At 41.3% G+C, this 25403-nt stretch overlaps 2 protein-coding genes across 6 annotated transcripts in view; both read left to right on the forward strand.

Moving 5' to 3' along the window:
• Positions 1-9830, forward strand: part of iqch (IQ motif containing H) — a 190323-nt gene extending 180493 nt beyond the window's left edge. For all 5 annotated transcript variants that reach the window (XM_072278033.1, XM_072278034.1, XM_072278035.1 and 2 more), the window contains one exon: positions 7265-9830. In XM_072278033.1, the coding sequence (XP_072134134.1) occupies positions 7265-7360 (96 nt within the window). In that variant the 3' untranslated portion in view covers positions 7361-9830. The remainder of the gene's footprint in view (positions 1-7264) is intronic.
• Positions 9831-18217: 8387 nt separating this feature from the next.
• c14h15orf61 (chromosome 14 C15orf61 homolog) lies at positions 18218-23415 on the forward strand. The gene is given in 4 exon segments (XM_072277683.1): positions 18218-18381; positions 18383-18422; positions 20593-20931; positions 23090-23415. Coding segments are annotated over 4 exon segments (618 nt in total). The 5' UTR covers positions 18218-18270; the 3' UTR covers positions 23218-23415.
• Positions 23416-25403: the final 1988 nt, after the last annotated feature.

A 25403-nucleotide genomic window follows, 5' to 3' on the forward strand; every position in this document is an offset into this window, starting at 1 on the left:
GCTGACGGACCAGTTTCCAAGTTGTAAAGTTCTATGATTATGGTGCTTTTGACATCCCTGTCACATCCTCCTTCCTCTTGGCTGGGAAGAAGAGACTGTGAATTTGTGACTGAAGTTTATCTGTGTTTTCTCCCACCACCTTATCATTTATTTCCCTGTCAGCCTTTTTGACTTCTTGTCAGTGAAGGTGACAGCAGAGCAAGGCTGGATATTAGATCAGATATTATGAGGACACGCAGTCCTCTTTTATTGTCATTTAGTAATGCATACATTAAGAAATGATACAATGTTCCTCCGGTATGATATTACAGAAACACAAGACAGACCAAGACTGAAAAACTGACAAAAACCACATAATTATAACATATAGTTACAACAGTGCAAGCAATACCATAACTTGATGAAGAACAGGCCATGGGCACAGTAAAAAAAGTTCAAAGTCTCTCGAAAGTCCCAACATCTCACGCAGGTGAGAGAAGGAAGAAAACTCTCCCTGCCATGAGCTTCCAGCGCCGCAAACTTGCCGATGCAGCACCTTGGAAGCACCCAACCACAGTCCAACTCCGAGTCTTCCAAAAACTTCGAGCCTCCGACCAGCCCTCTGACACCGAGCACCGAGCACCATCTCTGCCGAGCGCTTCAACCCCAGTCCCGGCCGCCAGCAACAGGCAAAGCCGAGGATTTGGGGCCTTCCCTCTGGAGATTCTCTATCGCACAGTAACAGCAGCAGCGAACCGGGCATTTCAGAAGTTTCTCCAGATGTTCCTCCGTGCTCTCACATCTGTCTCCATCAAATCAGGATTGTGCACGGCCCCTATTTAACAAATATGATATCATTTCACCGGAGAGGCCACGCGCGGATATTTAGACGTGAAACAGAGTGACAAGCACTTACATCAAGGACGTGATTCTTCAAGGTGTTATTTTCAGTGGAATCTGGCTTTCTCTCATTCGGTGGGTCCACAACACACATTATCACACTGAAGACTGATGTCCAACAAGGCTTGTAACCATCCTACACATTTCCTGAAGTCTTGTGCTGTAATACTTCACCCATCACCAATGAACATCTTGCTGCAGTGGGGCTTGGGGAAGGAATTAGTTTAATGTTACCACCACTCAGTGTCATCCCAACATTGGGATGTGGATGACTTCTCCACCACTGAGGCCATGCTCTCTTCTCACTGCTGCCATCGGGTAGAAGGTACAAGAGCCTCAGGGCTCACCACCAGGTTCAAGAACAGTTACAACCCCTCAACTATCAGGCTCTTGAATAAAAGGGGATAACTACACTGACTTGCCCCATCATTGAAATGTTTCTACAACCAATGATCTCACTTTAAGGACTCTTTATCTCATTATCTCATGATCTCATTATTTATTGTATTTATTTATATTAGCATCTGCACAATCCATTGTCTTCTGCACCCTGGTTGATCTTTCATTGATCCTGTTGTAGTTCCTATTCTATAGATTTGCTGAGAATGCCCACAACAAAATGAATCTCACGGTTGTATATAATGACAAATATATACTTTGACAATAAAATTTACTTTGAACTTTGAACACTGAGCTGGTACAGTAGCTTAATGATTAGTGTAATGCTTAACAGCGCCAGCAATCACTGATCTAGGTTCAATTCCCACTGCTGTCTGTAAGGAGTTTGTACATTCTCCCTGTGACCGCATGGGTTTCTTGCCACTTTCTAAAGACAACCAGTTAGAGTTAGTAAGTTGTGGACATGCTACCTTGGTGCGGGAAGCATGGCGACAATTGCAGGCTGTCCCCAGTACATCCTTAGACTGTCTTGGTTGTTGATGCAAACAATGCATTTCACTGTATGTCTCAATGAACATGTGATAAATAAACCTAGCCTTTAAAAACATAACTTGTACATCTGTGGTACGCAGATAATGCTTGCACGTGACTTGGGTGGACCAAGTTCCAAGTCATTGTGGACTGAAGCGTATGAGAAATGGGCCTGAATAAGCTCTCTGCTCCTGTTATATAGCATAGTTCTCCCATAGTAAGCGTGTCCTTGAAAAATTTAAACAATTTTTCACGTCTCAAAGGCAGACATTGTTATGTTGGCTCTTAGTAAAGACAAACAGTGTGGGTAAACACCAGAACATTTTATTTACAGAAACAGCTTTAACTCCACACTGAGCATTTGTGACCAGATCACCATCATCAGTTCTGGTTCCGGGCTGAATAGCCCGCAGGGAACTGAAGTTCTTTATTATGTACACACATTATAACATATCTTGCCCCCTTTAAAGAAAAGCAAACACAATACTATGTCCTTATAAACCTGCAAGGAACAATAATCCTTCCCAACAAAAGAATCTACAATAACTTCAATTGTAAAGAGCAAATACAATCCCTTATTCACTCATTAACCTTCAATCAGTCTCTGAGACAGTTTGATGATCCTTTTTGGTCTGCTATTTGTTTCTACAGATGTATTGTTTTCATTTGCTGTGTTAATATTAGTGCCTTTCTGTTTCACACCTTTCTGCCAAGATCCTATCTATTCGTTTTTGTTCTTGTTCTTGCTGTTTGACCACATGCCCCAAAATGGAGCCTTGGACTGCATCCATGCGATCAATGAGTCTTTACACAATTTCCAACTTATTCTGACTTAATTCACAGAGCTCCCTCTGTTGACTGTGTATCATAGATAGCAACTCCTATTTGGTTTGTTTTGAACTGTTGCTGTTGTTCTGACCTTGGGGACTGTGTGGTCTCCCCATCTTCCTTTTTATTTTTCCTCTTCAACTTCAGAGAGGATCATGAAGATTTCCACTCTTTAACTGGAAGTCAATGGGAGACAGAATTTGAACCAAAGCTCCATGATGTGGAAGCAAGGCTGGTGACTTCTTCATCATGATCCTTCTGTTCAGCTCTGACATCCTAACTGTCATTGTAGTGTAGCTGGTACAGATGAGTATGGAAGGATGAGTTCCTGTGCTTCTCTTGCATGACCTCTCCGGAGCTCTCAGGGATACTATTATGAGCTTCTCGAGTTACATCAGGTAAGTATCTGAGCCCCTCAAAAACGTCTACGTACCCTTCCATGAATGTCGCATAGTCATCTTTGGTCTGTGAAGCCATTATGAAAACTCTTTCCACCAGGTTTAGATTTTCACATGCACTCAGACCTAATATTGGCTGTACCCTCTTTTTTTAATCAGTAGTTGTGCCGTTAGGTGCTGACCCTTGTGCCTGAAGGTCACTATACAGCCCCCTTTCACTGGAATATTCTCTCCCGTATAGCCTATCACTTTTGTCCCCATTGGGTGAACCTTGCTCTTTACTTTCAGAGTCTTGTAATCAATCATGCACAACAGATTCACCTGGGCTCCAGTATCAAGCTTGAATGGAATTACTGTCTTATTTACAGTCACAGGAACAATCCATTCTGTTTTACCAGCACCAGCAGTCTGTAGAGAATCCACAAAGACTTCCTCCATTTCCTCATCAACAATGTGCACCTTTCTCTTGGAGCTAAAGCTGTTTCTGTAAATTAAATGTTCTAGCATTTACCCATGCTGTTTGTCTTTACTAAGAACAAACATAAAATGGTGTCCGAAGTCGGCATGAGGTCTAAACACAGAGTGTAAATGAGCGACTGAAGAAAGAGAAATGGAGAGAAGCAGGTCAGGCCAGTGAGGCTACAGAGCACATTGTGTCCTGAAATTCATGGGATTCACCAGAAATTCAGGTGACAGGCCAAAAATTCCCATGATGGATAAGCTTAGTTGCAGTTTACTGGCAATCTAAAGGATAACTGGAAACACTTCAAGCAGCGATTCAATATATATTCAGTGGTGAGTAGAGCATGTGGGGCTGACAAAAAGTAGAAAGCATCTATTTTTCTGCACAGAATTGCTGAAAATGCTTTGGACATCTATAACAGCTTTCAAATTGATGAAACAGCTTTTACATTGGACACTCTGATGACAAAAGTTGAGGAGTGTGTTGTTCCAAGTAAGAACGTCACCTTTGAGAGATGATTTTTTTCCTGTGACTAGAAACAAGGTGTTAGCTTTGACCAATACTTAGCGTAGCTTCACATACAGAGTAAGTCCTGTGAGTTTGGAGATTTGAGAGACTCACTAGTTAGAGACCAAATAGTTTGTGGAATCCCAGACAATGGTCTCAGAGAACGATTGCTCTGTGAAAGAGATTTGACACTGGAAAAGGCTGTGAATATGTGCAGGGCAGTGGAGACCACACGAGCACAAGCTAAGGAGCTGCACAGGGCAGAAGCAAGAGTGCATGCTGTAAAACAGAGGGGCAGAGCACAAGGCATCTCCCAAAGCAACAACAAAGCAAAAAGGAAGGCCCAAGCAACAAATGCAGCAAATGTGGAGATGGGCACATTCCAAAAACATGCTCTGCTTATGGAAAGTCTTGCAATAATTATGGGAAGAAGAATCATTTTGCAAAGTGCTGCAAAGCTGGGGCTACCAAGAGCAAACACAACAGACACCAGTGTTGAAATACACCGTCGCCTTTATGGCGTCAACAAAGTCTTTGGCCATCTACAGAAGTGTCTGAAGATCAACACCTCTGTAAAAGTTTTGGGCTTACCATGCCACAATGATCCTTCCCCTTGGTGTATTTGAGACGTGGGCTACCTACCAAAAGCACCTGAACATACAGGACACATATCATCAACACAGTCTCTGTATAACCCTAAACCCACTGACAGGATCAGTGAACTAATGTTAATATCCTTTCCCAGGGCAAAAACCCCTTCATCAAGCTTCTAATTTTGCTCAGGATGGATCTTTTACAGGCCTGACATTAAATAGATCTGTCATGGAAAGAGACTCACAAGTGGAGAAATGAAAAATTAATGGATTTTCTCAAGCTCCCTTTGGCACATAGATGAAAGACAAATGGAGGGTTATGTGGGTGGTGAAGGTTGGCACATCATTGTGGGACAAACACAACACAGTACGGTAATGCTTTATGTTCTATGCTCCCCCTTGAAAATGTGTAACCTGTCCACCAGCCAATGACTCCTGAATGAAAGTGGTGGACAAGTATTCGGGATGACACTGAGAACTTGAATCCATTCATCATGAGCACACAATAGGCCAGTGTAAATTGCAGAGTGCGCCACCCACCCCCAAACTACCAACCTGCCCTTATCAAGCAATCCCGCCCCACCTGCAGTTCTCACATTGGCTTTTTCAGGACCTTCAGAAACTACTGAATTGGTGTAGAAACAAGTTGTCCTCCACACTGACGGACTGTCTGAGAACAAACAGTACTTTAGTCACTGTGATCCTATTTACCATATCATTATCATGCATTCTCATTGCTACATTCCTCTCCAGGTTCCTTGAAGGGTAATAATTGCATTAAAACAGTAGATTGATATTAAAGTACTAACCATCTATATCATCAATCATTTCAAACCTTAATCCATTCAGCAAGGGACTAACATTCTTGGTGTTGGTATTATTAATGGATGATAATACTTATTCATCCACAGAAATATGATCTTCTGAAAATGATGAAGCCTTTATGAAGGGTCTTGGCCTGAAACGTCAACTGTTTATTCCTCTCCATAGATACTGTCTGACCTGCTGAGTTCCTCCAGCATTTTGTGTTTGTTCCTCCTGATTGCCAGCATCTGAAAAACCTCTTTGTGTTTGTGATTATTACTGCACATCCACACAGAAGATACACCATCCAATTCTGTTATTTTATTTAAAAAAACACAATTAATTAGCATTTAAAAATTTAATAGTGATGTTTGATGAATTCAATTATGGTTTTCACTTTTTATATGCAAAAGTTTATTTAAATGACTACAATATCAGTAATACACTATTATGCAGTATTCAAAACTTCATAAAACACACTATTTACAGTCCTAACTTAAAATATATTTATCACTATCTACAAAACCTTTGAGCCCCAGAGGTTGACCTTCAGATGTTGAAGTGGAAGAAGCAAAGTCTGATGAAGGGTCTCGGCCTGAAGCATCAACTATTTACTCATTTCTATAGATGCTGCCTGAATTGCTGATTCCTCCAATATTTTGTGTGTATTGGCCTTCAGGACTCTCAGGTATCACGGAGGTTACTGTTTGCACAGAAAAACACCTCAAGTTTTCACTGCTTGATGCAGGTCTTCTGTCAACCTGATGTTCATCCTTGGGAATCACTAAGTCAAACATCCACACCTGCCAACTATCCTCAAACTTCCAGATCTGCTGGATGACCTTGGGCCTCTGAACCTTTCCCACATGGACCTCTGACCTTGGGATTCACCATCCCTGAAGACCTCCAGCCCTCGTTTTCAAGGCCCACTGACCTTGGTCTTTGACCACAGGGATCAATGGTTGTTGTCCTCGGCACCTGCCAACTCAACCTCCATTCTTGGCGATCTGTGGAGTCCAATATCCACACCTGCTGACCAACCTCAGACCTCTGGATCTGCCAACTGACCTTGGTCCCTGCCCATATGGACCTCCGACCTCAGGACTTGTCATCCTTGAGGGTCACCAGCCTTTGTGTTCAAGACTTACTGACCCTGCTCCTTGACCACAGGGGTCACTGGTCTTTGTCCTCCATTCTCAGGGATAAATAGAGTGCAACATCCAGACCTGCCGACAGACCTTGGGTCTTAAGACCTGCCTGCACAGACCTCTGACCTTGGTAATGGTGGCCTTGGGGGTACTACTACATGTTGCGGTAGCAAAGCTATGGAGAAAGTGAATAGACCAGCTATTATTTTCCTCTGGAACTTAATGGGGATTCATCAGGAAATGCCTAAAGGTTTATCCTCAGGTAGGTTTTATTTGCCTGTCCAGGTGATGGCAAAGCTGAACTGGTTGCATTATCTGGGACAGAATGGGCTTTTGGTACCAGGTCATTTTGTCCAGCCTGTTTTCTTCTTAAGCTTGTTTTTTTCAATGCATATCTATGAAAAATAATAATTTAGTTTAGTACACGTTGGTCTTCATTTGCAGTATCACTTTGCTTTTTGTTTCTCTCCCAAAAGAACGCTGGATGCGTTACAATCAGTCCAATTATCCCTAGCTAATGGGATTCACGAAGGGACTGTCCAGTCTGGCTAATTCCCTGACTGCTTCAAGATCAATACCAGGGCAAGAAAGTGTAGATAAGGGGTTTGCAAGGAATAAATTATACAATGAAGGTTTTACCGATGCCTTTTGTATTAGAAATATAACACCGTGTATACAGTGTGACAAATCAGCTTATACATTTCATTTTTACAGGCGGCAATTAAAGATATTGAAGTAATTCTTGGAGTTACCATAGTGAACAAGTCCAAAGAAGATCGTTCAGCCCCTCCATTAGAAGCTATGACATGAAGAACCTAATACAGAGGAACTATAGATATTTGACTCTGAATTACTTCAGTTCTATCTCACTGGAAACCTACTCTACTGTAAGCAATCCAAAATGAAGTCTAAATGCGTTTCACTGGTCCAGCTTTGTATCCATGGAAGCAAAGGAAATATTCAACAGAATCTGCTTTTCAATGTGGATATTAGTAGAAATATTTAAAACATACTCAAAAATGGCAACTAAAATGATAAAGTTGAGGTAAACAATAATTTGGTTTCTGCTGTAAATTAGAAATAATGTACTTTTTATGTTTTCTCATCCTCCCCAAATCCCAAAGTGAGTAATCTATTTCCAGTTCGCTCTTTGAGGATATGCAGAAAACCAGTCTAAAATAAATGAATAACTGATACATTAATAAATGGGTCAACTCTTAGAGCATCCTAACACCAAGTTACAGGTAGTTGCTATGTTACTGGGTTTCTTTAGAATGATAAAAGAACTGAGGAAACAATTCACATTGTAAATCTTCCTCTGCAGTCACGAGCAATCCAGTGTGGCCCACAATCAATTGTGCCGTCAAATTTATTCAATACATGGACTAGTCCACACTCAATATTTATACAAGTGCACACTCACTAAAGATTATGTCCTGCAAGTAATTAATGTTTCACTTTATCCTTATACAAGCTCTTGAGATTAATATTGGGGCTTTAGTACCGCACTTGATGTAATTGGTAGCGTAAGTTAAGCAACAAGCAGAAAGAGGCTTTATGGTATAAACCACACCATTTCTACAGAGACCTACCACATCTGGTTTCCTCTTTAAATTCACCTGATCACTCAAAGATGCACCGGTCTGTCATTATGTACCTACTATTGAACTCTACTGTTTTGTATAGATACTGTAATACTGTTTATTGCCTCAGCAGCAGAGGAGTCATTGTTCCCTGCCAATTACTTGGTCTCAGTATATGAATCTCTACCCCTTTCCTGCAAGGGTTAATTAACCTCACCTCTACTGATCTCATTGAGAATCTGACTTAAGTAAACTCATATAGATAATTAACATATCTTGAGAGAAGGTACAATACTCGCTTCACCAAATACAAGGTGATCACTTGGCCTGAATATACTCCATCCATCTTATTAACATATTTCACATTATACGTCTTTCACAAAATATTAATTATTCGCCTGATTACAATATTCCACTATCACAACCTTTCCCAAGCCTTAGAATTAGTCAGCCAATTACCATATTGCACAATAACTCCCTTCTTCTGAATTACGGTATTATTCATGTAATTATAACAAGGAAGAAACACAGATGGTCCTATTTGGACTGTTGAGTGGCATTTTCAATGCTTCCGTTTACATGGCTCCTGTGTTATTGTTGAAGGTGGAAACCAACCATCAACTGCCCCCTCCCTCATCTTACCAAGACCACCAATCTTTCATATCCAAATGACCATGGCAACCAGAATATTAATGCTTGTATCTTATATAGAATGTATTCCCAATTCCTTCATTCTTTTCCCATTCATTCTTTCTGGCAGGCTAAACTTCTAGTTTTTTCTCTTTGCTGCAGTAGTTATCAGACTCACACCTTAGATCAGAAAATCTCATCTGGAAAATTCACGGAGCCTCTTTCTCACTCCCTGATGGCCACCAGAAGAAGTAGATCATTTTGTGGGGACTATAAGCAATATTAACATTTCATTTTATGTCTCTTTTTCTCGCCACTAAAAATTAGTTGAGTTGCATTAAACAAAATGCATGCATTTAAAAAATCAAACTCAAACCAGTTTCCTAGCAGTATTACTAGATGACACCATTAACTATTCATGTTAATGAATGCAGACACATCTAAACTCACAACAATGGCAACAACTAGTTCCAGTTAACAGGTTCCCAATATTGAGAAGTCATGCAATGTTTAACTGGCAAAAGAACTGCACTTTGCATTGACAGGCAGACTCAGTTTGGCAATGGACTGAAGTTCTGGCACGTCCAATGAAAGTACAGGCACCAAACATTAGTTATTGCCAAGTTATCGTATAACTAATGCAAAAAGTGTTTTACATTATGTTTAACAATGGTCAATTATGCCGTACTATTTAACGTCAGAGAAAAGCACAGTGCAAATATTTTTTGTCCAGCTTCCACATGCTAGATAAGGGATGCCTCACATAGCTGCATCTGACAAGCAGTTTCAAAGCTCCGACATCTAAATCAGCGCTGACTGACAGATGGTAGCAAGTTTGCTGAGCTCATTATAATGTTCAGGATTATGCAGCAATTCGGATGAACAGAGTTCCCCTTTAACAACAAATTACCCAGTGGTTCCCTCAACAAATGAACCCTTTTCCCTGAACGAACCATTCTAATTACCTGAACTTTATTGTACATTCCTTCATGGCAATTCTGACTTGAGCTCCTAAGACTTTCAATTAGTAGCCATGGTCTTGAGCATAGATAACCACTTTGCAAAGGCTAATATCAAAAATGTAATTTATGTTTAATAAAAGTAATATTAAGCTCAGTGTTATGTTCTAGTGGACTGACCTTTTAGTATTTTTCTAAATTAGATTTATTATTACTATTTTACTCATGAATTTGAAACGTCGATTATGCAACAGAACTAACTGTATTTAAAGATTCAGCAATCTTGCAGTCACATTGTTGTCAACAGTCCCCCATTGGAACCAGGTGTTCTTCTGCCTTGATTACAGTTGATCATAATTACCCAACTTACATAGATGCGTTAGATCTGGAGCTCCTGTGAAATGTATTCACTGGAGTTTTTTAAATCACATGATCACCTGGAGTCCTGTTCCCATTATCGTGCTACTCTACCAACAAGCCTATCGTGGTTTTCCACAGACTACTGGAAAAGGAAAAGAAACTCTGCCATATACCTTCTTAAAGATTAAAGATCTTTAACAAGATTCTTTAAAGAAATAACATTCTGTCATATACCTTCATGATTCTTGACAGTGACAGCTTTTTAAAAAAATATAACTAATGAATTGAAAAGTTAATTCCAATTACTTTTTTGTTCCTTGGGTTGCTGACAGCTGTGTTTCCAGATTCCAGCATCTATGATCGTTCATGCCTCCAAAGATAATGGTATTGGAACACAGTGCCTGATCCTAGACTTGTATTCAGAGGCCAGGGCTGTTGTCACTGGATGCTTGCAGACATAGAGTTGGCATTCAACCAATTAAATAAATTCAGTATTTGAAGGTAGAATTAGAAATGATGGCCACAGAACTATTGGGTTGTCACAGGTAACCATCGGGTGTGTTACTGCCCTTCTGGGAAGGAAATCTACCTTTTAGATTCCAGTTAAGCCGAAACCTTATTAAGGTGAAATAAAAGACCCTTTGATGGTATTTCAACAGCAGCAATGGAGTGGTCCCAAATGTCACAGGCATTTTTTTTCTTCTGCCAACATTATGAAAAGTGTCTGATTGATGATCTGTTGGTTGTGGAACTTTACTGTTCGCAGTTTAGTTACCACAGTGTTACTCTACTCATAATAATATTTTCTTAAACAATATTTCACCATCTCAAATGTACTAATTTGTGGAAAGTGCTATATAAACAGAGCAGTCTGTTCTCCAACCTAATGGCAGGAACACTGACGTTCTCTAACTTCTAGTCATTTCTCCCGTCCCCCTTCTCACTTTCTCCATTCCCCACTCTGGTTCCTCCCCAACCCCTTCTCTGCTCCTCACCTGTCAACACCTCCCTCAGATGCCCTCCCTCCTTCCCTTTCTCCCATACTCCATTCTCTTCTCCTGTTAGATTCTTTCTTCTTCAGCTCTTAAACTCTTCCACCCCTCACCTCCCAGCTTCTTGCTTCATTCCCCTTCCTCCACCCACTCACTTTCCCCTTTGTTATGTTTTGTAACTTCAAAACGTTAAACTAATTAAAAGAAAACATGGGCGTCTGGGAAGGCAGGTGTAACTTTGTCTTTACTTTAAGCATATCACATGGTAGTGCGATGACATATGCAATTAAACATACTTTTACATATAACCCGTAATGAATTATTTTAAATGAACAGGAATGCTTAATCAAACAATATGCTTACACAATTTCTCAAACATCACTTGAACATTAAATACACAACGCCCCTCACCTGGTCTCACCTATCACTTTACAGCTTGTACTCTTTCCCCTGCCCCACCTTCATATTTTTGCTTCTTCCCCTTTAAAATGTCAAATGTTTGTTCCTCTCCATAGATGCTGCCTGGCCTGCTGAGCCCCTCCAGCATTTTGTGTAGGTTAGCCTGTTCTCTTGCATGTTGGCAAGTAATATTTCCAAGGTTCAACGGCAAAGAATGAAGGTGACCTACAATTCCTGTGTGGATGCTAACATTCTGCTTAAGCTTGATATCAGATTGCAGGATATACATAGAAGTCGCAGTGTGGAAAAGGATCACTGAGTCACAGTTATCATTTATCTTTTAGATGTGCAAATACCCTTAATCACCATTAGTACTGCCCATTAACCTCTGATTCCTTTTTACCATGCCAACCTAGCCAAACTAATCTTGACTGTACACTTCAACTGCTAAAACCACAATCAAAATTTTACTTTTAATATACAAAAATTATTAAGAGAAAACTCCAAGTTTATTTCAAGAATATGATTTGACCAAAATCATTTTTAGCTAGATTACAGCTAGCTATCTGTAGGACAGTGACAGGGTGCGGCATTGTCCCAAAGCAGAGGTTTCTAACCTTTTTTATGCTATGGACCAATACTATTAAGAAAGGGGACCATGGACCCCAGGTTGGAAACCACTGTTCTAAAGGCTCACACACCTCCATCCCCCACCAGGAAAGCTTCAAAGCTCTCCATTTCTTTCTGGGCACCAGATGCAACCAGTTCCCCTCCACCACCACTCTCCTCCATCTGGCAGAATTTGTCCTCACTCTCAATAATTTCTCCTTTGGCTCCTCCCACTTTCTTCCAACAAAAGGTGTAGCCATGAGTACTCACATGGGTCCCAGCTATGCCTGCCTTTTTGTTGGCTGCATGGAACAGTCTATGTTCCAAGCCTACACTGGTGTCACTCCCCCACTTTTCCTACGCTACATTGACGACTGCATTGGTGCTGCTTCCTGCACCCATGCCGAGCTCGCCAACTTCATCAACTTTGCCTCCACTTCAACCCTGCCCTCAAATCTACCTGGTCCATTTCCAACAACTCCCTCCCCTTTCTCAGTCTCTCTTTCTCTCTCTCTCTGGAGACACCTTATCCACTGATGTCTATTGTAAACCCACTGACTCTCACAGCTACCTGGACTATACCTCTTCCCACCCTGTTACATCCCCTTATCTCAAATCCTCCCATCTCCACCGCATCTGCTTTCAGAATGAGGCTTTTCATTCCGGAACGAAGGAGATGTCCTCCTTCTTTAAAGGAAGGGACTTCCCTTCTTCCAACATCATTGCTGCCCTCAACTGCATCTTTTCCATTTTACGTACTTCTATCTTCACCCCATCCTTCCGCAACCCCACAAGGAATAAGGTTCTTCTCGTCCTCACCTACCACTCCGCCAACCTCCGCATCCAGCACATAATTCTCTGTAACTTCTGCCATCTCCAATGGGATCCCACCACCAAACACATCTTTCCTCCCCCCCACTTTCTGCTTTTCACAAGGATCGCTCCCTATATGATTCCTTTCTCCATTTGTCCCTCCCCACTGAACTCCCTCCTGGCATTTATCCTTGCAAGCCGAACAAGTGCTACAGCTGCCCCTATACCTCCTCCCTCACTACCATTCAGGGCCCTAAATAGTCCTTACAGGTGAGGCGACAATTCACCTGTGAGATGTCGGGGTCATCTACTGTATCCAGTGCTCCCAGTGTAGCCTCCTGTATATCAGTGAGACCCAATGCCAAGCACCTATGCTCCGTGCACCAGAAAAAGTGGGATCTCCCAGTGGCCATCCATTTTAATTCCACTTCCCATTCCCATTTTGACATGTCAATCCATGGCCTCCTCTACTATCATGATGAGGCCACAATTAGATTGAAGGAGCAACACCTTATATTCTGTCTGGGTAGCCTCCAACCTAATGGTACGAACATCGATTTCTCGAACTTCCAGTAATGCCCCCCCCCACCATTCCCTTTTCCCTCTCTTATCTTATCTCCTTACTTATCTATCACCTACCTCTGGTGCTCTTCTCCTTTTTCTTTCTTCCATAGCCTTCTGTCCTCACCTATCAGATTCCCCCTTCTCTAGCCCTGTATCTCTTTCGCCAATCAACTTCCCATCTCTTTACTTCACCCCCTCCCGGTTTCACCTATCACCTTGTGTTTCTTCCTCCCCTCCCCCCACCTTTCAACTCTGACCCCTCATCTTTTTTTTCTCCAGTCCTGCTGAAGGGTCTCGGCCCGAAACGTCGACTATACATTTTTCCATTGATGATGCCTGGCCTACTGAGTTCCTCCAGCATTTTATATGTGTTACACGAGTTCAGTCAGTTATTAGACTTTTATGGCAACTAGTTCATTTACCGTGGGAATTATTATTAATCTTGACCTTGTTAGGTTACTGACTTGTTTTAATCCAGAACCAAAGTTGATGTCTCAGTGACAGGTGTGAATGAGTGCAAGGTAAATTAAATACCACATCTGCCCTGTGAAGGCACAAGTGAAAGGTTGGCATTAGGGGTGAAAGGGATATTTTCCTCTATTGACATTACAGCCAAGTACAGCACTGCTCCTTCCCATTGTGTGAATTACAATCATTAGTCAGACGACCTATGGACTATTGTGAGCAATCTTGGACCATATCTAAAAAAGGATGTGCTGACATTGGAGGGGGTCCAGTAGAGGTTTACCAAAATGATCTTGGGAATGAAAGGGTTAACATATGAGGAGCATTTGACAGCTCTGGCCCTGTACTTGCTGGAGTTCAGAAGAATAAGAGGGAATCTCCTTGAAACTTACCGAATAATATAAAGCCCAAGATAGAGTGGACATGGAGAAGACGTTTGGAAGAGTCTTGGACCAGAGGGCACAGCCTCAAAATAGAAGAACATCCCTTTAGAACAGAGATGAGGTATTTCATTTGCCAGAAGGTGGTGAATCTGTGGAATTCAATGCCACAGATGACTGTGGAATCTAAGTCATTTGGTACATTTAGAGATTGATAGAGTTCTTGACTGGTGAGGGTGCTGAAAGTTATAAAGAATGCAGGACAATGGGATTGAGAGGAAAATTAAATCAGCCATGAACAAATGGCAGTGCAGATTTCATGGGCCAAATGGCCTAATTCTGCTCCTTTAGAAATATTTTATAATGGGAAACAGAATGAAGGTAAACTACTTAATTTCAACATTCCCTTTAACTTCCTAAGGGACAATACCAGGTAAAGAAGTAACTGTTATATCACTGAGTTGGATGAAACATCCACATGGTGCATCAAGTTTTCATATTAGAGTGTCACATTGACAAAGCTAGTCCAGCTGCTGCCTCACAGCACAAGAAGCCAGGTTCAACCCCTACCTCAGAGCTACCTTTGTGAAGTTTGCACTTTCTCCCTGTGACTCACATGGATTTCCTTCAGCAGATCCAGCTCCTTCCAACATGCCAAAAACGTGCATTGGTAGGTTAATTGGCCCAGGTAAATTATCACTAGTTTGTAGGTAAATTGAAGAATCCGGTGGAGACTAAAAATGGGATTAATGTAGGATTACAAACATAAGGAAGCCTGCAGATGCTAGAAATCCAAAGTAAAGCACATAAAATGCTGGAGGAACTCAGCAAATCAGGCAGCATCTATGGAGAGGAATAAATAGTTCACGTTTCAGTCCAAGACCCTTCTTCGGGAAGGAGCAGGGCACCCAGGAGGAAATAATAGGCAGGTGAGAGGAAGTGAAAGGTCAGAGTGGAGGATAAAAGAAGTGGGGGGTGGAATTTGTCCACCGGAAGGGGAAATCAATACTCATGCCATTAGGTTGGAGGGTAACCAGATGGAATATAAGGTGTTGCTCCTCCATAGTGAGGGATGGCCCAAGATGAGGCCATTGATCAGTCTGTCCGATTAGTTTAAATGGATGGTGGATGATCACCAGAGTCTCGTCCATTGAGGGAAATATCTGGAAGGGATGTTTCCGTGCTGTATCTACAGGGTCTAACGCTGTCAGTTATATGAGTAACAGTATGAAGTTAGTGGCTCCAGGCAAAACCGTACACAAAACACTTTATTAAGCTGATCAAATCAAAAGGTTTATAGAATATTGAACACAGAACAGTACAGGCCCTTCAGCCCATGATGTTGTGCTGACCTTTTAACCTCCACAGTCAGTCTAACCTTTCCTTTCTTCACAGCCCATAACCATCTATATTTCTGTCATCAATTTGCCTATCTAAGAGTCCCTTAAATGTCCCAAATGTGTCTGCCTCTACCACCACCCCTGGCAGTGCGTTCTAGGCACTTTCCTCAATCTATGTGAAAAAAATCTAACTCTATTATCAGACCTCCATTACCTATGTAAAAAAAATCAATTTTTATCAATGTTAAAAAGACTACCTCTGACACCTATTATCAGGAAAGCTCACCAATGCCTGTACCTTCCAAGGAGGCCGAAAAGAGCTGGACAATGCACATCTATACTCATGTCGTTCTACAAATGCATGGTTAAGAGCATCCCAACAGCTGGTACAGAAACTGCACTGCGACGGACAGGAAGGCTTTGCAACGGGTAGTCAAAACTGTCCAAAGCACCACCAGCACCTGCCTACTCGCCATCAAGGACATATATACTGAAAGGTGCCAGAAAAGGGCCAGTAGCGTCAAGAAGGATAAGAAGATAAGAATATCTTTATTGTCATTGTTGTGGAGCAATGAAACACAGTTTAGCAGCTCAACATTTTGCAGCATGACAAAGAATATATACATAAATAAACTCTAAAACCTCAGGAGTGCAGTCCAAAATTAATAATATGTGGATGGGGGGGGGGTAGGACTATTGTACACCTGCCATTCCTGGAAGTGTGATGCATTTAGCTGCTGCCGTCTTAGGAGGGGGGCAGGAGAAGGGAAGGGGGTGTTATACATTTCACTGCTTGTGGGTAGAAGCTGTTAAGGAGTCTCTTTGTTTTCGTCCTTGCTCGTGGACTGTTCTTACACTCTCCCATCGGGGATGAGGCTATGTAGCATCCACATCAGGACCATCAAAGACAAAAACAGCTACTTTCCCCAAGTAGTATGGCTGATCAACACCTCCATCCACTAATCCAACCCTCCACACCCCGAACCATCATTACTTTATCATTTCCTGTCAGTCACTTTCTGTACAGATGCCCCTGTGCCTAGTGTCATTTCATTGACATACAGTCAATCTATGTATATCAGCACCTTTATATTTATTTACAGCCCAATTTATCATGGATAAAGCCCTCCCCACCATTAAGCACATTTACACAGAGCGTTGTTACAGAAAAGCAGCCTCCATCATCAAGGGCCCCCACTGTGGTAAACCATATATATATGGTGTAACTGGGTTACCTGTCTGGACACGCCCCTCTGCTGACTGCTCCCGTGGCTCCTCCCACAGACCCCTGAATAAAGGCGATTGTGCCACTGCTCCTCCTCTCAGTCCAGGGGCAGATACTCAGCATGGTGGAGGTCACATTTTACTGCTAATAAAAGCCTTTCAGTATTTACTCTACTTCCAGTCTTTTGGAGTTATTGATAGTGCATCACCCACCACCCAGGTCATGCTCTCCTCTGGTAGCTGTCATCAGGAAGAAGGTACATGAGCTTCAGGGCACACAACACCAGGATCAGGAACAGTTATTACCCCTCAACCAACTTGAACCAAAAGGAATATCTTCACTCGATTTCACTTGTCCCATCATGGAAATGTTCCCATAACCTATGGACTCACTTTCAAGGACTCTTCGTTTCATGTTTTCAATATTTATTGCTTATTTTTTTTTATTTCTTTCTTTTTGTGTTTGCACAGTTTACACAGACTGAAGGCTAATTTGGTGCGTTCTTTCATTGATTCCATTACGACTATTATTCTATTATGTATTTATTGAGTACGCCTGCTGGAAATTAATCTGAGAGTTGTATGTGGTGACATATATGTACTTAGGTAATAAATTTAAATTTAACTTTGATTTATTGTGTTTTTATCATGTACTTTATCTCATTGTGTTTTTTTTTGGGGGGGGGCTGCATCGGATCCGGAGTAACAATTATTTCGTTCTTCTTGTGTACTGGAAATTATATTAAACAATCTTGAATCTTGAATCAATGTCCAACGGAGTTCTAAAGATTTACTTCCCACCCCACCCCCATTCTCACAAAAAGTTTGAGAACATAATTTAGTTCTTTGGGTGTCGAATTTAATTACTTTTGCAAACAAATAAAATTAAAATATTTAACACGAAATCCCGCAGATGCTGGGAATCTTGAACAACACACAATATTTATGTGCTTTCTGAACAAAATGCTTCAGAGTTCCACAGTACCAATCGATTAACTTCTCGACGAAATATTCAAAATATTGAATCATAAAACTAGAAGAGTTTGAAATAGTTTAATCATTAAAATCAAAACCTTTTGGAAAAGCAGAATAATTTTCACCAGAAAATGCCGATTTTCTCAATTCGATTTCAGTTTGAATGTAAATTAATGGTTCTGTTTTTGAAAAAGAATCGACAATCGTTAGATTTTGTCAAAGAGAAATGCTAATTCAACAAGGAGCACGTTTGCTCCAGTGGTTTTAAATGCTCATTGATTGTGTCTACCAACTGTTGGAACCGGCAACGACTGGGGCGGGAGGCGGTAGGAACCAACAGACTGTGGAACCAACGCGCGGTGGTGCCGCGGTTGCGGGGAGTACGAGTGCGGAGGGCACGGGTTGTCATAGTAACGGGGTAGAGGGTATGGTAGGCCTCGGCTCATGGGCCGAGGAGACGAAGGTGGGGGTGACCGGCCTGCCGGTCAGTCGGCGATCTGCCACCGGCGTGCGGAGCGCCCGCCCAGGACACACAGCGAGTCGTTGTGAGCTGGAGAGAGGAGGAAGCAGAGTCCGGAGGTAAAGGAGGGTTGTGACCCACCACATCCGGGCTAACTGGTTCTGTCATGCTGAAAAATCAATTATCACGTTAAAATATTTCCTCCGTAGTTGCATGGAGCTAGGCTGACACTCTCTCGTCTAAACATACAACAATCACGAAATTAGAAAGCGTTGAAATATGCCAATGAAAACTATTTGTCAGGGCTTGCTTATAATAATCTGTGCTTGTAGAGGTGGCACAGTTGTGATGCCTTCGGTGCAGCTTTTTAAAAAATAATTATTGGAATCGAAGAGCAGTGCTGGCATTTGGCTACTGGTTTTTGACAGGCATGCCCAATGTGCAGAACAGATCAGTGAGTGCAGTTTTAACGATTAAAACACTGGAGACATTGTCCTCTCACTTCATTACAGGTCCAGGGCCATGAATCCGATGACGATGCTCACCTTGTCAGATTGACCACAATCCTATGGGATGACAGAGTTGGTTGAAGGGGCTGCAGGACCTTTTAATGTTCCTATTTCTATCATTACAATTGTTCCCTCCTGAACTTGATAAAATCCATGAAGAAATTAATCAAAGATGGAACAACAAACAATTTGCTGGAAGAACTCAGTGGGGTGAGCACTATCTGTAAGAAGAAAGGAATGGTGGACACTTTGTGTCTTGATGCACAGTTTTAATGCGAAACATAAACAGCTCCTCGCCCCCCCACAAATGCTGAGTTTCTCCAGCGAGTTCTTTGTTGCTCCATATTCCAGCAAGGGATTCTGCAGATGCTGGAAATCTTGAGCAACACACACAAAATGCCTCCCCATAGATGCTACCTGACCTGCTGAGTTCCTCCAGCACCTCGTGTGTGTGTGTGTGTTGATCCCTACAAAATAGGGATCAATAGTGTGTTGATCCCTACAAAATTGGGGCTGTTGAAATAAAACTTTAAAAAAATTGCTGGAACCGCCAAAGGATAAGGAATCCAGAACTCTGTATTTCATTGACTTGCACATAATCTACTTTGGGAGTATATCCAAGTCCAAGATGCACCTATCCTGTCCTGTAAACTCCAATTATCCAGCCGACAAAGCCAAACTCTTGTTTGATCTAACCTGCTGTGAGTTTTGATCTACAATCCACGGTTCAAGGGATGGAAGCAATCAGTTAGATGGCTTTTTGACAGCCAGGTTCATTCCATGTTCAAAACTATCATTTAGTTTGAATAATCAGATCCATGTGTATTGAAAAACATTCCAATGGCCGGTAGTTGATGTTTACTTGTCCTGTATTTGTTCAGTAAGTTTTTATGTTAATTTTCATGTTAAGTTTACCAAAAATAAAATGTATCACCGTAGGTTTTATCCTTCCAAATCTGTGTTGTAAATCAAATTCTGATGGTTGCAGAACCATCATCTGTGCAGTAATAACTTCAAAATCTACTTAAAACTTGTAAAAAAAAATGCACAGAGAGCCTGATTATCTTCTGTAGCCCAGATCATTACGCTAAATAAACTGCGTTCCAGCACCACATAAAGCTGCTCCTGATGCTCACGCATGGAGTACCGTATTTCGGTAAACTAGAGAAGTTGCTGAGGTGCGGTTTCAGTTTATTGAAGGCTTCCCCTGAATTTCTGTTGTCAACGTCTGGAATAACTGCTCAGAATAAATATTGCACTGCATGAAGATATTCTTCGTCTACATCCTCTAGTTTTACTTTGAGTGCCCATTAATTTCTGATACTTCCCATTGTAGAGTCTCCTCTGAAGATAAATCCATATTTTCAAATTACAATGTTCTTTTAGAATGTTTTTTAGCATGCTGTCTTCTAGTTGTTGCCATTGGGTACGAGGTACAGGAGCCTTGGGTCTTACTCCTCCAAGGTCCACTCTAACCATCAGGTTCCTGAACCGGTATGAATAACTTCACTCACCACAACACAATTGATTCCACAACCTACAGTCACTTTCAAGGACTCTACAAGTTTTGTTCTCAGTATTAATTGTTTGGTTGTTTATTAATGTATTTGCACAGTTCGTCTTTTGCACATTGGTTGTCAGTCTTTTTGTGTAGTTTTTCATTGATTATATTGTATTTCTTTGTTCTATTGTGAATCTCAAGGTAGTATATGATGGCATGTATGTACTTTGATAATAAACTTACTTTGAACTTTGCTAACTTTGAAACTTTTTTCCACAGCAATGGCTGTAGTAATGAAGAAGATTCACAGTGCCGTACTTCAGATAATCTTTCACTCCTTTGGCTCCAGTATTGCGAAGCCCAAAGCATCTGATGTCCTAACACAGCATTTACTTCAGAGAAACTTCCCCTATTGGACATCATACTTCGTGAAATACAGTTCTGTGGAAAATGATCAGTTTGGACTCTCGCATTTTAATTGGAAAGTTAAAGGAATCAATTATCACATTCTAAGGACAGGCTGTTTCCCATACATCAAGTACCACTGCTCCTTGGCACCCCAATACAACCTGGAATCACAAAACAAGTTTTTCACTGCACTGAAAGTTATTAACCTAGGTGAGTAAATTAGGTGACTGAAGTCTCCTGTGTTACTTTCAGACTGTAAAGATCATAATGTAAGTAGCATTGGTTTAGCATTCTTCAGTTATGGAATGGTGCTCAAGATTATTTCATTGAAGACAGAAGAGAAAAACTGGACAATGAGGAAAAAATTAAGAGGTATGAGCTTGAAAGTTTTGAGAATACGTATAAGGTCAAAAAAACATATGCAAAGCAAGGTTTTTTATTTTATGGAGAATATTCAATAATAGAGAACAGGGATGCCCAGAAATCCAATCGCAAAGCACTATTTTTATCAGAGGGAGGGAGAGAAACTTGTCAAATGTACCTCGAAATATGTAATGTGCAAATACTGAAAAATAAAGTTCACACTTCATCAAAATCTTCTACAATGCTCTTTATGAGCACCATCTGAAGTTAATTCTCATGGTTCCAGTGTCTTCAGCCTAACCTGGTTTAAACAGGACTGCTTGCTTCAGATCGAGCAATCTGAGGGGAATCTCCTTGAGCAAGCCCAAGTACTGAGAACTGACGTATGGAAAGTGTTGGAGTTTATTATTAAGGACAAGGTTTTGAGGTACTTGGAGACTAATGATGAAATAAGTCAAAGTCAGCATGGTTTCTGTAAAGGGAAATTTTGCCTGACAAATCTGTTAAGAGTTCTTCGACGAAGTAACAAGCAAGGACAAAAGAGAGGTAGTAGATGTCATTTACTTGGATTTTCAGAAGGCATTTGATATGGTGCCACACATGAGGCTGCTTAACAAGATAAAATTCTGTGGCGTTATAGGATAGAGGAATGGCTGACAGGCAGGAGGTAGCCAGTGGGAATAAAGGGGGCCTTTTCTGGTTGGCTGCCAGTGATCTAGGTGTTCCTTTGCAGTCGGTATTGGGACCGCTACTTTTCACATTTTTTGTCATTGATTTGGATAATGGAATTGATGGCTTTGTGGCAAAGTTTGTGGATGATACAAAGATAGGTGGAGGGGTAGGTAGTGCTGAGGAAGCAATGCATTTGCAGGACTTAGCGAAATTGGAAGAATGGGCAAAAAAGCGGCAGATGGAATACAGGTATTGAGGAACGTATGATAATGCATTTTGGTAAAAGGAACAATAGTATGGACTATTACCTAAATGGGGAGAAGGTTAACACATCAGAGATACAGAGCGACTTGGGAGTCCTTGTGCAAGACTCCCAGAAGTTTAATTTACAGGTTGATTTGGTGGTAAAGAAGGCAAATTCAATGTTGGCATTTACTTTAAGGGGAATAAAAGCAAGGAAATAATGCTGAGGCTTTATAAGACATTAGTCAGGCCACACTTGGAGTATTGTCAGCAGTTTTGGGCCCCATATCTCTAAAAGGATGTGTTGTCATTGGAGAGAGTCCAGAGGAAGTTCACGAGGATGATTCCGGGAATGAAGGGGATAACATATGAGGAGCATTTAGCAGCTTTGGGCCTGTACTCACTGGAATTTAGGAGGATGTGGGGAGATCTCATTGAAACTTTCTGAATGTTGAAAGGACCAGATAGGGTAGATGTGGAGGGGATGTTTCCTGTGGTGGAGGTATCCAGAACTAGAGGGCACAGTCTCAAAATTGAGGGGTGAACCTTTAGAACAGAGGTAAGGAGGAATGTTTTTAGGCAGCGAATAGTGAACCTGGAATGTTTTGCCACAGACTGTGGTAGAGGCCCAGTCCGTGGGTATATATAAGGCGGAAGTTGATAGTTTCCTGATCCTTTAGGGCCTCAAAGGGTATGGTGAGAAGGCAATGGAGTTGAGTGGGATCCAGGATCTGATATGATGGAATGGCAGAGCAGACTCAATGGGCTGAATGGCCTAATTTTGCTCCTATGTCTTATGGTTTTATGTACCTACTGCTCCCCTCCAAGCCCCAGGGAAGCTGCACAAGGGAATTGGAGCCAGTATTATGGAGTTCTGTGAAGTAAGAACATGTGCTGTGGCATTCTGAGCTATATTCCAATTAGGATCAGGAACCTGTCAAGGAATGTAAGCCTCAAATTGACAGAATCGACCAATAATTCAACAGTTTCTGAAGAGGTAAATATATGAATTACGATGAATAAGAATGATGCAAGCTTCAGTGTATTTGCAATAGAAAGTAATTTGTTTTTCCAAATGTAAATTGTACAGGTATCCCCTGTTTGGCCTATGGGATCGGTGCATGGTTTTTCGTCAGTGTCACCGAGGTTGTTCACACCAGTTCTGGCCCAGTGAACATCTACTTTCTCTACCAGGAAGATTTAAGAGCCAAACACTGAATATCATCCTTCATTCAATTAATCTTGAATTCACTGAGTTAGTGCAATAACTGAAAAATAAAGTATTTATCTGAAATAAAATGTAGTGTACAGATTTTTTTAATATATGAAAGGCAAGTATGCCCTTTGTTTAAAATATATTTTTGTAAATGCTATTGGAATTAATTTCACCAAAAATAAAATCAAAGTGTACCACCACAGGTCGTATCCTTGTTAATCAGCACAACTAGCGTCTGTGCAGCAATAACTTGAAAACCTAGTATGAAATACACAGAGAGTGTGATTACCCTCTGTAGCTCAGATCATTACACTAAAATGGAAGAATGCTCTTTGTTAACTTTTATTTTTTGGAAGAGCTCTTGGTGTATAGTCTGACCTTTCAGGGTAAATAAACTCTATGCCACTGGATGTTTGGAAGAGTGAATCTGTCTTAAGTTGAGAGTTTTGGATAATGTGAAACTGAACTCCATCGCTCCTGCAAAATGTAAAACAAACACTCAGATCCAAAAATAAATTTGTTTCATCACAAGCCCTCACACTACCCATCCTGTTGCCTCAGTGTAAGATTATTATTTCATGTGTGCAAGAGATGACAGATGCTGTAATCTGGAGCAAAAAAAAAACAAACTATTGGAGGAATTCAGTATGTTGGGTAGCCAAAAATGGATAGTCAACATATCCAGTCAAGGCACTTTATCTGGACTAAAATGGCAGAGAGGAGGTAGCTACTATAAAGTGGTTAGGGGAGGGGTGGAGCAAGAGCTGGCAAGTGATAGATGGATCTAGACGAAGAGGGATTCATGGCAGATGGAGGAGGGAAGGATGGAAATACCAAGAGAGGTTGGGAGGTGATAGATGAAAGCAGCAAAAGACTCATTTATGTATAACACTATTATTCCATATTTTAAGCATTTTTACTGTCCCATTTAAACTTAAACATGTTTGAAAATATTTTCAACCCGAAAGCTTTCCCTCCTATTATCAGCCATTAGTAAAACTAGATTAACAGCAGAGCTTGGGTTCTGTTCCCCAATCTGCTGGATTTGCACTCTATCTTTGATTCCTTCTTACAACTTTAATCTTGTCAGTTTTTCTTGCTTGTTTTCTGCTGTTCTTGAAGATACTGATAGGTCAGACTTTTTGAAAGCACTGATTTCTCTATTGAAATACCCGCAGGGCTGGTAAGTGGCGAATGAGGATGATTCACCTTTGTAGTGGATACCATCAATGAAGTACAGCCTCTCATGAAATGACTGGAGCGAATCTTGTAAATCTCATCCCGTTCAACTTACCCCATCCATGGATAATTGTGCACTTCAGCAATGGACTGGCTTGTTCGTGTCTTCTTCCGAGTCATTCACAAGCTCATGGTGTGGGAATGAATTTCTACCTTAATACATAATCATCAATTTAAATAGGGTCTTCATCAGATCCCTACACTTCTGATGCTTGGTTCCAACATACTTTTACCATTTTTGTCAATTGAATGCTCACTCAAACAAAAATATTCACACTGAGACGTGTTCATTGTTTTGTTCTATAGGCTGTCACACCAAGCAAAAGCATCTCATTCTCAATTATTTAGCTTCTATATCAGTTTATTTTCAAAGTATGTATAAATTATACAACCTTGAAATTTGCTTACAGGCACCCACAAAGCAAGAAACCCGAAAGAACACAATTTAAAAAAATACAGACCAACACCAAATGTGCAGAGAAAGAGTAAACAAAGCACAAATCATGCAAACAATAAAAGTGAGCAACAGCATTCTGAATTAAATTGAGTCCTTAGATTTGAATCCCCAGAGTAGGCCCAGGACTCCGTCTCTGTTCATCATATTAGCAGGGCAGATCACTGCGAAGCTTGCAAACAAGGCACAGTAGCTGGGGCGGTCTCACAGCCTCAGCGTCACGGAGAGAGGAGTGAACACTGCAGGAGAATGAGTGAAATAGGCCTGACTCTCACTTCCGGTCTATCTGGGCCAGTGTTTAAATTGTCCAAACAGCAAATTATGCCTCGCGTTAGGATCTGGGCCCTGCTGCAGTGATACTCTTCAGGCCTAGACCAAGGTGCCCAGCAATTCGCTCTGGCCTAGATTCCGCTGCCCAGCCTGAAGCCATTCTCGACCTCTCCAAATCGGCTCGGTGCTTAGAGTGATCCAACCTTGCACCCAGGTTAATTAAAT

This window comes from Mobula birostris, chromosome 14, assembly GCF_030028105.1.
Source record: "Mobula birostris isolate sMobBir1 chromosome 14, sMobBir1.hap1, whole genome shotgun sequence".
Taxonomy (NCBI): domain Eukaryota; kingdom Metazoa; phylum Chordata; class Chondrichthyes; order Myliobatiformes; family Myliobatidae; genus Mobula; species Mobula birostris.